The sequence below is a fragment of the Arvicola amphibius genome, chromosome X, assembly GCF_903992535.2.
Source record: "Arvicola amphibius chromosome X, mArvAmp1.2, whole genome shotgun sequence".
In the NCBI taxonomy this organism is placed as follows: Eukaryota; Metazoa; Chordata; class Mammalia; order Rodentia; family Cricetidae; genus Arvicola; species Arvicola amphibius.
The window spans coordinates 17,402,387-17,417,402 of NC_052065.1; the positions used below are offsets into that span (position 1 = coordinate 17,402,387).

At 39.2% G+C, this 15,016-nt stretch overlaps 1 protein-coding gene across 1 annotated transcript in view; it reads left to right on the forward strand.

The window, feature by feature from the left end:
- Ccnb3 (cyclin B3) overlaps positions 1–15,016 on the forward strand; it is a 53,089-nt gene that overhangs the window by 10,782 nt on the left and 27,291 nt on the right. Inside the window, exons 7-8 of the mRNA XM_042054307.1 lie at positions 6,159–6,268; positions 8,973–9,101. Coding sequence (XP_041910241.1) covers positions 6,159–6,268; positions 8,973–9,101 — 239 coding nt within the window. The remainder of the gene's footprint in view (positions 1–6,158; positions 6,269–8,972; positions 9,102–15,016) is intronic.

The window sequence follows — 15,016 nt, forward strand, 5'->3', positions numbered from 1 at the left end:
GGCATATATGCAGGCAGAACAGTGTATACATAATAAAAATTAAAAAAAGAATTTGATCATTTATAAGGTGATTGATCATTAATTTGTAAGTTTTAATTATCTTTGACAGTTTACAATATGTATCTTTTATAAGATTAGGATTTCATAATCTTTTCTTTATCAAGTTTGAGCCTTAAAATTTATAACATTTTAAAATGAAGATCCTTTAGTATGAAAATAAACTTTAAACAATAAATACATTTCAAAGAGAGACTAAGAACCTTGTTTTCCTGATACTTTTATAATGTATATTTACAAAATATTAGTTTTTTTTTGTTTTTCGAGACAGGGTTTCCCTGTAGTTTCTAGAGCCTGTCCTGGAACTAGCTCTTGTAGACCAGGCTGGTCTCAAACTCACAGAGATCCGCCTGCCTCTGCCTCCCGGGTGCTGGGATTAACGGCGTGCGCCACCACCGCCCGGCAAAATATTAGTTTTTATTACATGGTTTTTCTAAATAGCAAAAGCCTAACAAAGTTAGCAAAGATATAAGTAATTAGATGTATGTTTTTAAATCAGTTTCTGTTAAACTGAATAGACCATTATAATCTTAGGAAATTATAAACCTTAATCATCAAACATACGTTGTTCCTAAATCCTATTTTCTGTAACTCTAGTTCATGGTTTTGTCCTCATGTGTTGTTTTCCACTCTTAGGACAAAAATCATCATACAAAGTTCATCCTTAGCTGGGCAGTGGTGGCGCATGCCTTTAATACTGGAACTTTGGAGGCAGAGGCAGAGGGATCTCTGAGTTCAAGGCTAGCCTGGTCTACAGAACAAGTTCCAGGACAGCCAGGGTTACATAGAAAAACCCTGTCTCAAAAAAAACCCAAAAGGTTCATCCTTATGCAAAATATCTTAGAACCTGGTGTTGCCTCCTTAACCTAAGGAAAATAAAATAAAAACAAACCATCTTGGAGGCCTGGTATTGTCTCCTTAGTCTAATTTAAAAATCATTTTTCCTAAATAAAAGTTGAGTCTAAGTAACATCTGTGGTATGGTATAGCAAATTAAGATTACCTATACATAGATTTTTAATTATCAACCCTTTTTTGTTATAAGATTTAAGATACCTTTTGCTCTGCTGGGATTTTTACAGACTTTTAAAACCATACTCCCAATGATCTTACAGATCCCAGGATAAAGAAAGCTTACATTTCTGCAGAAGCTTCAAAGATATCCATGACTTTGCAGAACATTTTAAACAAAACCAAGAAAAGGGGAGTGGTATTCAGAGAGCTAAACGTGATTACATTTAATCATATTAATTTACAAATAAATTTATCTTGAGTAAAACATTTAAATACCATGGGATAAACAACAGTAACCTCTGCTGAATATAGTTTTTTTTTCTATTCTCAAGCACATAGTATCTCAGTTTTCCTGGTCTGTCCTGTTGTGGCTCTTTTCCCTGTCACAGGGTCAGAGGGCAGCCTGACCCAGGACAGGCCTTGGAGACAAACATGCTTGGTCTAAAGTGTGCGGGCCAAATCCGATTCCCACAGCCAGCTTATTAGTAGAGTAAAGCAGCATGTGAAACTATTTCAATATTATCCATACCCCAAAGGCATTCGAATCTCTGTAAGACTGAACCCAGTGATCAGAAGGAGAGAGGAGAGGGGGAAGCAAAGAAGACTTAGAGATAAATTATTTCAGACCAGCTGCTTGTTCCATGGTAGAAATTGTCACAATCTGTGAGAATTTAGAAATCCATTGTGCCATTTTCTTGCCATTGAGACTGGTATCCTGGTAAATAATGGCTCTAGGAATTTGGCTGAAACAAGGTCGGTACACAAATTAGAAAAGCATTCTGTCTTAGTGTAACTTCCCTTGGTCCTTTTCATTCAGAATCCCTAATGGGAATGTGTGGAATGGAACAATGTAGTTTTTTTTTCTCTTTGCTCTTTGGGGGCCCCACTGGTCAACTCCCAAATAAATACATGGAGACTTATATTTAGTAGTATTCCAGGCTACTTCTGGCTGGTTGGGGGCGCTGATAATCTTATGGGAACCTAAAGAAAATTTAGAATTATCAAGTCCTGACTGGAGTATCCAGTGAGTCTTGATTGATGGAGGAGAGTTATCTGTCTATATTACTTTCATTGGTTAATTAATAAAGAAAACTGCCTTGGCCCTTTAAGAGAACAGAAAATTAGGTAGGCGGAATAGACAGAACAGAATTCTGGGAGAGTTGGGGAGACGCTTCAGGCAGTCGCCATAATGAGTCTCCATGATTCTCCTCTCCGAGATGGACACAGGTTAAGATCTCTTCTGGTAAGCCACACCTCGTGGTGCTACACGGATTTCTAAATATGGGTTAAAAAAAGATGTGAGAATTAACCAATAAGAGGCTACAGATAATGGGCCAGGCAGTGTTTAAAAGAATACAGTTTCCGTGTAATTAGCTAGCCGGGTGGCGGGACACAGCCCGCCATTCCTTCTACACTTGATCACCTCAGGCAGCAGTCTTGAATCTGTTTTGGATGTAGAACTCTGATATTGGGCCATCTGTTCCTACCGGAGATTTCTCAGGTAGTCTTCCTTTATGAAACCTGATTTTTCTTAACTCAGAATGAATCCACAGCCTCTCATTTCCTGTGGAAACAAAAGCAAACTCTCTTCTCCAAGGTAACATATCTTCTGACTTCAATTTTGAAGTCAAGGTATTTTCAAAATATCTATCTTGGATTAATTCAGCACCATTTATAAGCAAATATCTTTTAGCAGCTGTTGCTCCTTCTTCAGCATTCAAAGAATCCAAAGAGAGCATAATAGCATACAGTATCAAGATTCTCTATGTATTTTCCATCTTTATGTGGCTTTACTTTAACCTCTATTTCTTTTATTTTTACTTTTAACTTTTGGCATTTTGAGACAGGTTCTCTGTGTATTTTTGTCCTGGAATTCATTCTATAGACCAGGCTGTCCTTGAACTCATAGAGGCCCGTCTGTCTCTGCCACCCCAGTGCTGGGATTAAAAGTGTCTGCCACCACTCCTTGAATTTACAGAGGTCTGTCTGCCTCTGCCTCCCAAGCTTTGGGATTAAAGGCCTGTGTGCTACCACACCTTGAACTCACAGAGATCTGTCTGCCTCTGCCTCCCAGGCATTGGGATTAAAGGTATGTACCACCACACCCAACAACTCTCGTTTTTTTTAAGGACTTTAACCTTTAGCCTGCATATATTTTTAACACATAGTAAACCATTTAGAGGTTTTCTTCATCTTTGAATCTATCTTTACTGTATCTCTCTCTCTTTTTCTGACCACATGAGCCTTTAATTTACTAAGCAATATCGGTAGGATTAAAGCCATGGCTTTGCCGGCTGGATCCAGCCCATTCCTTAGTTTTCTGTGATTCCAGCCTTGTGGCTGAGGTACCGGCCAGAGCTGTGTTCATTGCTACAACTCTACAGTGTTTCAAGGTCCCTGCCAGCAAGCAAGCTGCAGCATTCTGCTCACAGACCACACACATTCGAACTGCCTGCCTGAAAGAGTCAGAGTTTGCCCTGGCAGGATGGCCCAGAAAGCCGGCATTTTAAAACGGTGCAGCTTTTTTCCTTCTATGGTTGAAAACCGAAAAGCATGTGGTCAGATTTTCATCAACACTATTTAAGTGTTTCTTGGCAGGACCTCTTAAAAGCTAAAGCTGAGTCAGGAAGCTTCTCTTAGATTAGAGCGCTTGCTTGCCTCTAGCAAGCAGAGCAGACCTGAGAAATTTCTGCTACCAAGAAAACATGCTTTACTCTATTCTTTCCTAAGTTTTCTCAGGCTTTCTGTGGATGCAGTTATCCATGTGGGCGCCATTCTGAAGATGGATGCCCCAAAGGTACAAAAGAACTTTGGGTGATTGTACAGGTAACTAGTCTCTGTCATTTCTAGAGTTTTGGAAGTTGCTTACTTCTTGTTTACTTAGGTACTATTATATCCTTCTGGAGTCTTTGATGGAGTTGAAGAATGGTTAGTTACAGTTTTTTTGTTATGATTAAAGATAAAATAGATATAAATATTATAACTGTAATTCTTGCTTTATAACTGTTTTTGCTATATGTAATTTTACTATGTTAAAGTTAAAGCCTTTCTTTTTTGTTTAAACAGAAAAAGGGGAAATGGAGTAGGAGGGTTTTCTGTCTATGTATTACTTTCATTAGTTAAATAAAGAAACTGCCTAGGCCTTTTGATAGGACAGCAGCTTAGATAGGTGGAGTAGACAGAACAGAATGCTGGGAGAAAAAAGCAGAGTCAGGCAGACGCCATGGCTCTTCTCTCCGAGACAGATGTAGCTTAGACTCATCCAGGTAAGCCACAGTCACGTGGTGATATACAGATTATTAGAAATGGGTTAATTAAGATGTGAGAGTTAGCCAAGAAGAGGCTGGATATAATGGGCCAGGTAGTGTTTAAATGAATACAGTTTCCATGTAATTATTTTGGGAAAAGCTAGCAGGAAGCAGGGCAGCGGGAAGTGGCCCACTGCTCTTTTTACAACAGTGTATAGGTGTTTCATTTTCATGGTTATGTGGTGCCTGCAGAGGCCAGAAGAGGTTGTCACATACCCTGGAACTGGAGTTCAAACAGTATGAGCTGCCATGTGGGTACTGAGGATCTAACCCAGGTGCTCTGGAGAGCAGCATATGTTTTTACTCACTAATCCATCTCTCCAGCCCCAACATTAGAAATTCATTATGTACAGTTATAGAAGCTAGGAAATCCAAAATGAAGATGCCAGTAGATTTGGTATTGGGTTGGGGGCCATTCCTCATAGATGCTATTTTCTATTTGTGTCCTCGTATAGCAGAAAGGCAAGAAAATTCCCTATGATATCACAAATAAGGGCACTAATCCCAGTCATGAGTTCAGATCATCAAGACATTTACTCAACATTGTAATGCAGCAGTTTCAAAGCAGCACTTTCATATTTATGTCACAAAACAAAGCTAATAAACAGTTTTTCCTATTTATTCATTATATCCACTCCTTGGATATCCATCTTGACTGAGGATATATAGTCAAGAAATGTACTTATAAATTACTTGGATTAGTTGATTCTTGTATTTTTTTGTTTTTTTTCATTTAATGTAATTATAATAATAGTATTTATTTGAAATATAATTAGGCTCATTTGTAGATGGAAGTTTCTGTTCTGCCTGGCCCCACAGCCATTCAGTCCTAAATAAACAAATTAATATGAGTCTTATATTAATTATATAATTAATATAATTATTATTATATTATATAGGACAGCAGCTTATTATAAGCCTGTTGCTCAGGCTTATTATTAACTAGCTCTTACAACTCAAATTAACTCTTAATTCTTATATATGTTCAACCACGTGTCTTGGTACCTTTTCTCAGTCAGGCATTCTCATCTTGCTTCCTCTGTATGCATCTGCTTCTCTGCCTATCCTCTTCATAGAATTCTTCTATTCTTGTTGCCCCACCTATATTTCCTGCCTTGCTACTGGCCAATCAGGGTATTATTAAACCAATATGAGTGACAAATCTTTACAGTGCACAAGAGCATTATCCCACAGCACTTATTTTAAAGGCATAACCTTTAAGTTGACTTTTTACTGACATTATTCAGATTAATGATTTCTCCTACTGTTTAATAGAGTAGTCGAGATTAGTATAGGGCATATTCTTGAGAGACAAATATTAAATAAATTCCATTTGACAAAATAGAATGGTGGTATCATAAGTAGATGTGTGTTAAAGGTCTAGCCTGAGTAGCTAGTTGTTTTTGGCAAAACTAGACAATAAAATTAGTTGTATTTCTTGTGTCCTCTATACATTTTAAGTGAAAACATAAGACAAACTAAACTATCTTGTCAGTTATTCATGAGCCAGTATGCCTGGCATGGAAATCAGAATTGTGTTCTACATCTCTTGGGAACACTTGGGGGCTGCTATTTTTTATGTGTACCAGTATTATTGTACTTAGTGTAGCTCCCACTGTGGTTGGTTGGTTCAGTGCCATATGTTTTATGAAAATTTTAGATTGTGACTCCTGGGACTATCCAAATAAGCTGTCTAGGATGGCGAACCTGCCTTGAGTTTCTTATAAAAATCAATTATTTGATGATATGTGATTCTCTTAATTTGCTGTCTTTTTTGTAGACTTCTCAAAGTCAAACTGTGCAGTCAAAGAAGGAAGATGATACAGAGCATGGGAGCCATGTTTCCATGAGGATAAGCAAGAAAGTTGATAAAATTTCTCTGAGAAAAAGGTAAGATTCAACTGGCATTGTCTCATATTATAAAGGAGAGACTGTGACATCATTTTGTCTCCATTAAGAATATTTTTAGTGAGGCACAGTAGTGACTGCCACATTACCTCTTGGTGATGGTGGAAGACCATCTGTGGTTGAAGGAGTTATAGGCCTCTTCTTTCTTTCTTTTTCCATGGATTGCGTGTGTTAGTGCATAAATTGAAAATGCTATCATCATTGCAGAATTGAACAAAATCATATATTTGATTTAGCCCCTGTTTGAGATAGTCTCTGTGGGGGGAACATGGAATCAGCCTAACTTTTCATGAAATCTAAGCAGCTAGCTAATAGCACACAAGTTTGCTTATCCAATTAGAAACTTTGGGAGATATTCCTCTTGCTACTGGAGGGAAATTACTATCTCCTTGCACCCCAAACCTGTGCCTTCCAGCTATTAGAGGTTTTACAACTAGATTATAAAAAATAATTTACTTTTAGGAAAGCTTTGACTCAAAGAAGACTGAAAAGTCACTGTGAGGCCTTTCTACATTCTCTTCTTAGTCCTTCTTAATGTGGCTAGCAATAAAAATTTATTAAACACATATAGCTCCACTCCTGACTTTATACAATGTATCTTGTTTGTTTACACTGCCAGGACAGAGTTGATTATCAATTTTTCTTTGAAACTTGGGTTTTACTATGTTGCCCACACTTGAAGTCATGATCCTCCTGCCTCAGCCTCCCATATGTTGGCATTGCCAGTGTGGGCCACCATATCTGATATATATATGTATATATGTGTGTGTATGTATGTATGTATGTATATATGATATATATATATTCTTTGTTACTTACAGAAAAACTGTTGACTCCTTCCTATCAAAATTATTTGTTCTTGCTCTCTCCTAAATCTTCAAATGTGGTTGGGAATTTACAGTTATCATTTCACTGTTCTTTAATTTTATTTTTTAAGTAAACATACAAAGTAATTAGATTTCCTATGGTTTATTTATGCCTATGTGAGTATATTTTGTTCTAATTCATCAGCCTTACCCATTACCTTCCTTTGTGTCTCATGTGGTTTCAGGCTGCTTCTTTCCCTAACCAAGTAGGTCTCCCCTTCTGCTTTCATGTCACATATATTCATTACCCTTTCTTTCCTCCCCTCTCTTTAAGGGTTTCTCTTTATTCTAATTACATCTTTAGGGCTTGACAAATATGTACTTAAATAAATTAGACAGAGGACTGTAACAGAGCTAAGCATAATGAGTAAGGTAAAAAGCTGGACATTTCAGAAATTAACCAGCATAACACATGGGCACATTGTCATTCAACCAGTAAGGAGAAATAAAACTAATAGATTCACATTTATTCTTACTTAGTTTGTGGCTTAAATTAAATTCCTTGGGTGTGCCTACAATATTTGACCTTAATTCATTATGTCATTTTCTCTTGACTATCTTTTATTATTCCAACTTTACCAGGAAACAAACATTCTTCTTTTTCTTCAGGGGCTAGTGGAACAGACCTAATAATGATACTAGAATGTGTAATACCATTTGCTGAGACTTCCCTATAATCACATAGCATTCTATGTCTTTTATTTTTTTTATTTTAAGTAGAATATAATTATATCATTTCCCTCTTTCTCTCCCCCAAACCTTTCTATGCTCCACCTTTTCTTAAATTCATATCCTATTTTTCTTTGATTAGTATTGTTACATATATGCTGAACCCATGTAGTGTTGCTTATGTGTATGTAATTTGAGGGCTGACCACTTGGTATTGGATAACCAGTTAGGGGGCTCATCTCTGAGAAAGACGAATTCTCCCTCTCCCAGCGGTTAGTAATTGCCTGTAGTTCTTTGTGTAGGAGCGGGGCTTGTGAGATCCCCACTTCCACATTCGCATGTGTGTTGGCATTGCCATTGTTCAGGTTTTGTTGAAACAGCCACCACTGTTGAGATTTCATGGACACAGGTTTCCTGTCATTTCTAGGAGACACATCTCACAGCAGCTTTCCTGGTCCTCTGTCTCTTACAGCCTTTCTTTCCCTCCTCCCACAATATTCCCCAAACCTTATGTGCAGGATATATAGCTTTGTGCTATAGATATATCAGCTGGGGGTAGGCACCCTGTGATCATTTGATTTCTGCATCTTGACCTTTTATGGTTTTCTCTAATGCTCTCCACATGCTGCAAAGAGAAGCTTCTTAGATGGAAGGTGATAATTACACTGATCTGTGGGCATAAGGATAAGTTTTAGAGTGCAGTTAGGAATTATGCCAGTCTAGCAAAGCAGCATAGGTTCTTAGGTTCTTCTCTAAGATCAGTAACCTCGCTAGCTCTGGGAAGTTGGCTGGCTTTCCAGTAGCAGACATTATGTTCTTCCTGTTGAAGGGCCTTAAGTCTAATTAAACAGCTGTTGCTTACCACCAAGATAGGACTGCCTCTACTGTACTTTTAGGGATCTCATGCCATGCTGGTTGTTGTTTTGATTTACAGAAATCCTAGCTGGGTAGACTGTTGGGTGCTTCCCTCCTTTGGCAGTTTTCATGACACTTTCTAGTACCAGGAAAGCTAGACATGGGGAAGAAAGCTTTCAGTTCAGGCCCAGCTTGAATCCTTCAAGTCTTTGTCCAAGGTATGTGGTGTCTTCAGTGTAATGATTATTAAAAATTGCTGCGGATCCCCGAGTAGCTTGCTGCAGGATCTCCTGCAGGAAGGGGACAGCAGGTCCTGAGAGCAGCCAGTCCCAGGCAGGGCCAGGGCATGTGACCACACAGCAGGTCTCCGAAGGTGGTTGGTCCCTTGCAGCATTCCCAGTGATAGCCATGTGGGCGGCAGGTGGGTGAGAGACATTTAGGCACACCATGCAAAGTGAAATTGGATATTTATTAGATGGGTTATGGAGGGGAAGGGAAAGGGGGAGAAGAGGAGAGAGGAGTGAAGGGGAGAAAGAGGGAGAAGCTGTCTCCTCCAGAGGAAGATGGAGAAGAGAGACCAAGACTGCAAGCAGTGAGGGGGTGGGTGTGGCTTGCCTCTTAAAGAGACAGAACAACTATTACATTCCCATCTCTTTTTTATAATACAAGGGTGAGAGGTTAGGCACCCCAGGTTAAAGGAATTGGGGCAACAGATTCTCAAGGCTTCTTCCTGCTTATTTGTGGGTGTCGTCTTTGGGAGGAACCTGAGAAGGCTGGGTGCTGGTCACATCCTGGCATAGTCAGTCTCTTTGCTCCTGTCTGGTGTTTGTGGTATTGAAATGTCTGGTGTCTCTTATACCTGTTTAAGATATTGTCAGAACAGAGGACAAAGTTAAGGGAAAAAAATTAGGACCAGGGAATTGAGGGGGATGTATCATCTGACCTGTTTAAGGTGGATCCTTCAATTTGGCTCTCTGGAACTCACAAGAATTCTTTGGGTTTGTGAAAACAGAAGTTTTAGACACATACATTGTATAAACAGTAGCATATTTATGTCAGAATGACTGTGACAGATTTTTTGTGTACAATGAAAATTATTTTTAAGACTGTGGAAGGCAGCATGAGAAATATGTTAGATAACTTGTATTTGCCCTCATACCTTTATAACTTGCAGGTCTTGTATTTGTATTTTACTGAAATTTAAATTTGTTTGGTGAGGTTGTCCTTTTAACTGACAAAACCTTTCAGCTGTCAAACTGCATCAGAGATCTTTGAGAAGGATAAAATTTTACTTGAGTTACTGATTAAAAAAGACAGACAGCTTATTTGGTTGGCACCCAGAGCTACTCCTCCAGGCCCTCCATGGTTGCTGAAGGTCGCATTTGCCTTGTGCTGTTTAGTGCAGGGCCTGCCAGTCTCTAGAAGATCCTGTGGGCTGAGAAATCTGTGGGAAGACAAGCCTACCTTGACATGAGCAGCTGGGCTGTCAGTTCCAATGATTTTTGTCCATGTCAGGTGATCTTCAGTTTAAATAAAAGGCAGTTTTCCCCAGTGGTCAGCACTTGGCAGTTGAAGCGAATTGCAGATGGACCTTGTTCTGTGCCCATTTGTCTTCTTTGGAGGAAATAGAGTGCTGCTGCTAGGAGCCAACCTGTCTTATTGTTATGAAAAGTTTTTTTAATAATTAAATATTTAAATATCACATTACCCAGATCTCTGAGCAGTTGAGGGCTGTTTATCAGGTATAACTACAGTATAGAATCTGCCTGGAGAGCTGGCTCTGAGCTTGACCATACTGGCTCTCAACTTAACAGGTAAGATTTACACTCGTAAAAAGACAGAAAGAAGAAAAATCTGCTTGCAATAGAAGGTTAATGGCAGAACTAACAATAGCAGAGAACAGCTTAATATATTCTAAATGAGGGTTGGATTAAATATAAAGTATTTTTGCAAGAAACTTAAAAGTACATACCAGTTTAAAACATGATACTTGTTTTTGTAGTCTGAAATGAGATGCAATGAACAATTATAACATTAAGCATAGGTGCATTTAAGTTACATGTATGAATACATACACACAGAGTGAACAGGAATTGGGCAAAGTGGATGCTCTTGATGGGCCCTACCAAAGGCATGCCACTGCGCAAAACACATGTAACTAAGCCAACAAGAGGAATTTAATGAAAACTGGGGGACAAGGCAGGTATACTTCAGTAAAGATGGGAGAACCTGGTCACCTGACCTGGCTCGGCAGTAAGGTCACCCATGTAACAGAGTTAACACTGGAGAACCAGGCAGGGAATACCTCAGTAAAGATGGTGGAACTTGGTCACCTGACCTTTCTCTCAGCCGAGATAGTGGTGAAGTCACCTTACCCCAGTCAAAATGGCAGTGGTCACATGTTGTATGAAAAAGTCACAATTTTTGAGCTGCAGGGATTTTAAGCTTAATAAGGAGAGACCTAGAGGTGTGATCCACCCTGTGGCTGAGCCACCATGCCATAAGCCGCAGAGGGGAGCAAAAGGCTGGAACTGAAAAAGCTGCACCATGCCACAAACCAAGGTTGGGAGCAAAAGGCTGACATTGAATAAAGTCGCCTCGTGGATCCGACCAACCTTGTTGGCAGCAGTAACCATGGCAGGGTCCATTTGCCTGTGTGCTGACAGTAGTTAGAAAGCTCCCACTGACAGTAGTCAGAAAGCTCCCATAAAAGTGGAGCTGGTAGGACACCAGTGGAGTGAGGGTAAGAGCTGAAAAAGTAGGCTTGGGGTTTTTGGACCTCTAAAAGGCTTCCATCTCAGGGGGGACAGACATGGATGGCTTGCTACTTACTCAGCTGAAATTGTGAAAACCTGCCAAACACCAAAAGGCCTATAATGGGACATCTCCCCCTATAGGCAGGGTGCAAATAGGCATGAACACTGCATGACCCATGGCCGGGCGTCTCTTGATCCCAAGTGGGGTGCTATGGCCTGGCTGGATCCTGTCGGGGTGACTCAGAAGCCAGAGAGGCCAGAGGCAGTTCCGAGCAGCCTTTTACAGCAAGGGAAAAAAAGAAAAGAAAAAAAATGGAAAAAGAAGAATCTGAGGGACCTTGGGCCCCCAGTTGAATGCACTGCACAGAGTGTGCAGTGCTAGCATGGGCAGACTGACCCCCCCCCCCCCGGGTCAGTCCAAACACAATTTTAGCTAAGAGAAGCAACCATAGCAGAATGGGGAAAACTCACCACTCGAAGCCGGTGGTGTGAGTAGAAATCACACTGTAGAAATCTCACTCAGGCATATGGAACACATGGTTGTGGAGAAAAAAAAATATCTGGTTAAGGAGCCTGACCCTGGGAAGGGGTTTGAGCCAGGAGAGCCTCCCAAGTCTTGCCACACCAATGTAATGATTATTAAAAATTGCTGCGGATCCCCGAGTAGCTTGCTGTGGGATCCCCTGCAGGCAGGGGGCAGTGGGTCCTGAGAGCAGCCCAGCCAAGGCAGGGACGGGGCACAAGACCACACGGCAGGTCTCTGAAGGTGGCTGGTCCCCGGTAGCTAGCCATGTGGGCAGTGGGCAGTCGAGAGACAGACAGATAAGCACACCATGCAGAATGAAGTTGAATATTTATTAGGTTGGTTATAGAGGGGAAGGGAAAAGGGGAGAAGATGGATGGGGGATGGAGGCAGAAACTGCCTCCTCCAGAGGAAGATGGAGAAGAGAGACCAAGGCTGCAAGCAAAGAGGGAGTGGCCATGGCTTGTCTCCTAAAGAGACAGAACAACCATTACATTCAGCAATAGGGACTTACCATCAACCTCTGGGAGGCAGCCAAGGGTAAGAGCAGTAGCTTATATTGTTTGGGAGCATCTCTGCAGCTACCCTGACCAACATCTTGAAAGAAGGTTTCTCATACCTGGTTCTGTGTGGGTTTGTGGTTGTTGTTAGATAGTCTACAGCTTTGTCAGGGAGGAGGGGAACATCATAAGCCCAAGTGGCTTAACTTTAAGTAAATAGAAATTTTAGGTAAACATAAAATAATATGATTCCTCAAGGCTTTTGTAAATATCCTTAGTGGCATTTGCCTCTCCTCCCTCTTTTTCTTCTGTATTGATCTCCTTCTCCACTCCCAAACTCAAGACCCCTCCCCATTTTTCCTTTATCTCCTTCATATCACCTGTGTCCTGATATTTCCCTCTTTAACCTCACCGACAATGGGTTTTTCTCCCTTTTCTTGTTTCTGTGGTTACTTCAGGTTATTTATTCACATCTGATGATTTGGAGACATGAAGCACAGATGATAGAAAAGATACAGCATTGTTCTTTATGTGTCTGAGTTGCCTCAATCATCATAATATTTTCCAGTCTTGTCCATTTACCTCCAAATTTTCTGTACCATTATGTACATGTACTACATTTTCATCATTCATCTGTTGAAAGGCATTTAAGTTGCTTGTATTTCCTACTTATTGTGAACTAAGAACAAACATAACTGAGAAAGATCTGTGCAGTAGGATGTTGAGTCCTTTGGGTAAAGGAGTGGTACAACTGAGTTATATGGTGTACTTATTCTTTTTTTTATTTTTATTAAAAATTTCTGCCTCCTCCCCGCCTCCCATTTACCCGCCTCCCTTAGTACCATATTATTTGTAGCACTATAGCTGTACAATAGATCTTCATATCTGGAATGGTAAGTCCTCTAATCTTTATGTATTGTCCTGAAATCTCGCTTAACTTATCTATTAGTTACAACTTTTGTATTATTAATTTTGATAATTTGCTTCTAGTAGGGATATCTTTATTTATTTAATTTGATATATAATTGCCTTAGCGAGGATACTGGCAAAATAAGACTTGGTCATTCTTGCCGTTTTGACCAATGTTAGGAGGAAGGCATTATTGTGTCACTATTAAATATGATAACTTTAGAGTTTATATTTGTCTTTTATCAGGTTCAAGAATCTCATTTCCTCTTTTAAATGTATTTTTGAGAATTTAATGCATAAGTGTACCATATTTGCATCTTTTCTAGCCCTTCTATCAAACTCCTTATGAATTCCATCTTCCCAACTATCTAGAATTCATGATCTTTTTATCTGTCTGTCTGTTACCTATCTATCCATCTATTCATTGGTCCATCCATCTGTCTTCTTTCAGTCTGTGTCTATTGGTCAGTCTATCTTTCCCTATGTTTGTCTAGATAAACACACACATAAACACACACAAACAATTGCACACAAAAACCTTTTGATTCCAATTAGTGTTTGCTCTTTCCCTTAATTTTTTCACATTTGCACAAGTATGTATGTATGTGTGTATATATTCATCCCAGTGATTAAACTCAGGTCATCAGGCTGAGAAGCAAGCACCTTTACCTATTTAGCCATCTTGCCAGCTCAAGAATCTCATTTCTGTTTACAGTTTGCGGAATGGTTTTTATTATGAAAAGTGTTGAGTTTTGTCAAATGATTTTTATGGATCTATTGATAATAATATCATTGTTTTTGTACTATTAGTACAGTATAATATTTGAATTTTGGATGTTAAAATAACTTTGCACTACTAGGGTATCTACTTGATTATGTTGGATGATCCTTTAAAATGCATTTCTGTATTTGTTATTCTAGTATTTTGTTGGGGGATTTTTACATCTATAGCCATAAAAGGTAATAGTTTATAGTTTTCTTGTCCTGCAATACTATTGTTCTTTGGGTGTCATAATACCTCTGCCCTTAAAGTGTGAGTTGGAAATTTCACCTTTCTTATTTTTTAAGAAAGTTTATGAGGAACTGGTTTCCATCTCTCTTTAATCTTTTGGTAGAATTCACCAGTGAAGCCATCTGAGCCTGAACTCTTTTTTGTGGTTAGTTTATTTAGTTGCTAATTCAATTCCTTTACGTGATAGAAGTCTAATTAAATTTTTATTTTCTTCTTTAATGAACTTTGATAGTTTATTACTTTCTACAAATTTGTTCATTTTATCTAAATTATATAATTCCAGTGATCTGTTATGCAATTCTGTTGAGCTGTTCTTAACATTTCCTTAAGTATCATTAGCATACTATTTTGTCAAATCTTCACAACAAGCTTATTAAAGAGATATTACTTTTATCCTCAGTTTATAGGTAGGAAACCTAAAACACTGACTTAATTTGCCCAAGATTACCTAGGTCCTAAATGAGGATACAGGATTTGAATCTTGACAAGCTAGCTCTTGACAATGTATGTTCTTATTGTACCTAGATTATCTGAAGACCTGGAGATAACTTCTAAATGTCCTCATTAGAAAAGCCTGTTTTTGTTTTTGTTTGTTAAGACCGGTTTCTCTGTTTAACAGCCCTAGCTGTCCTGAAACTCA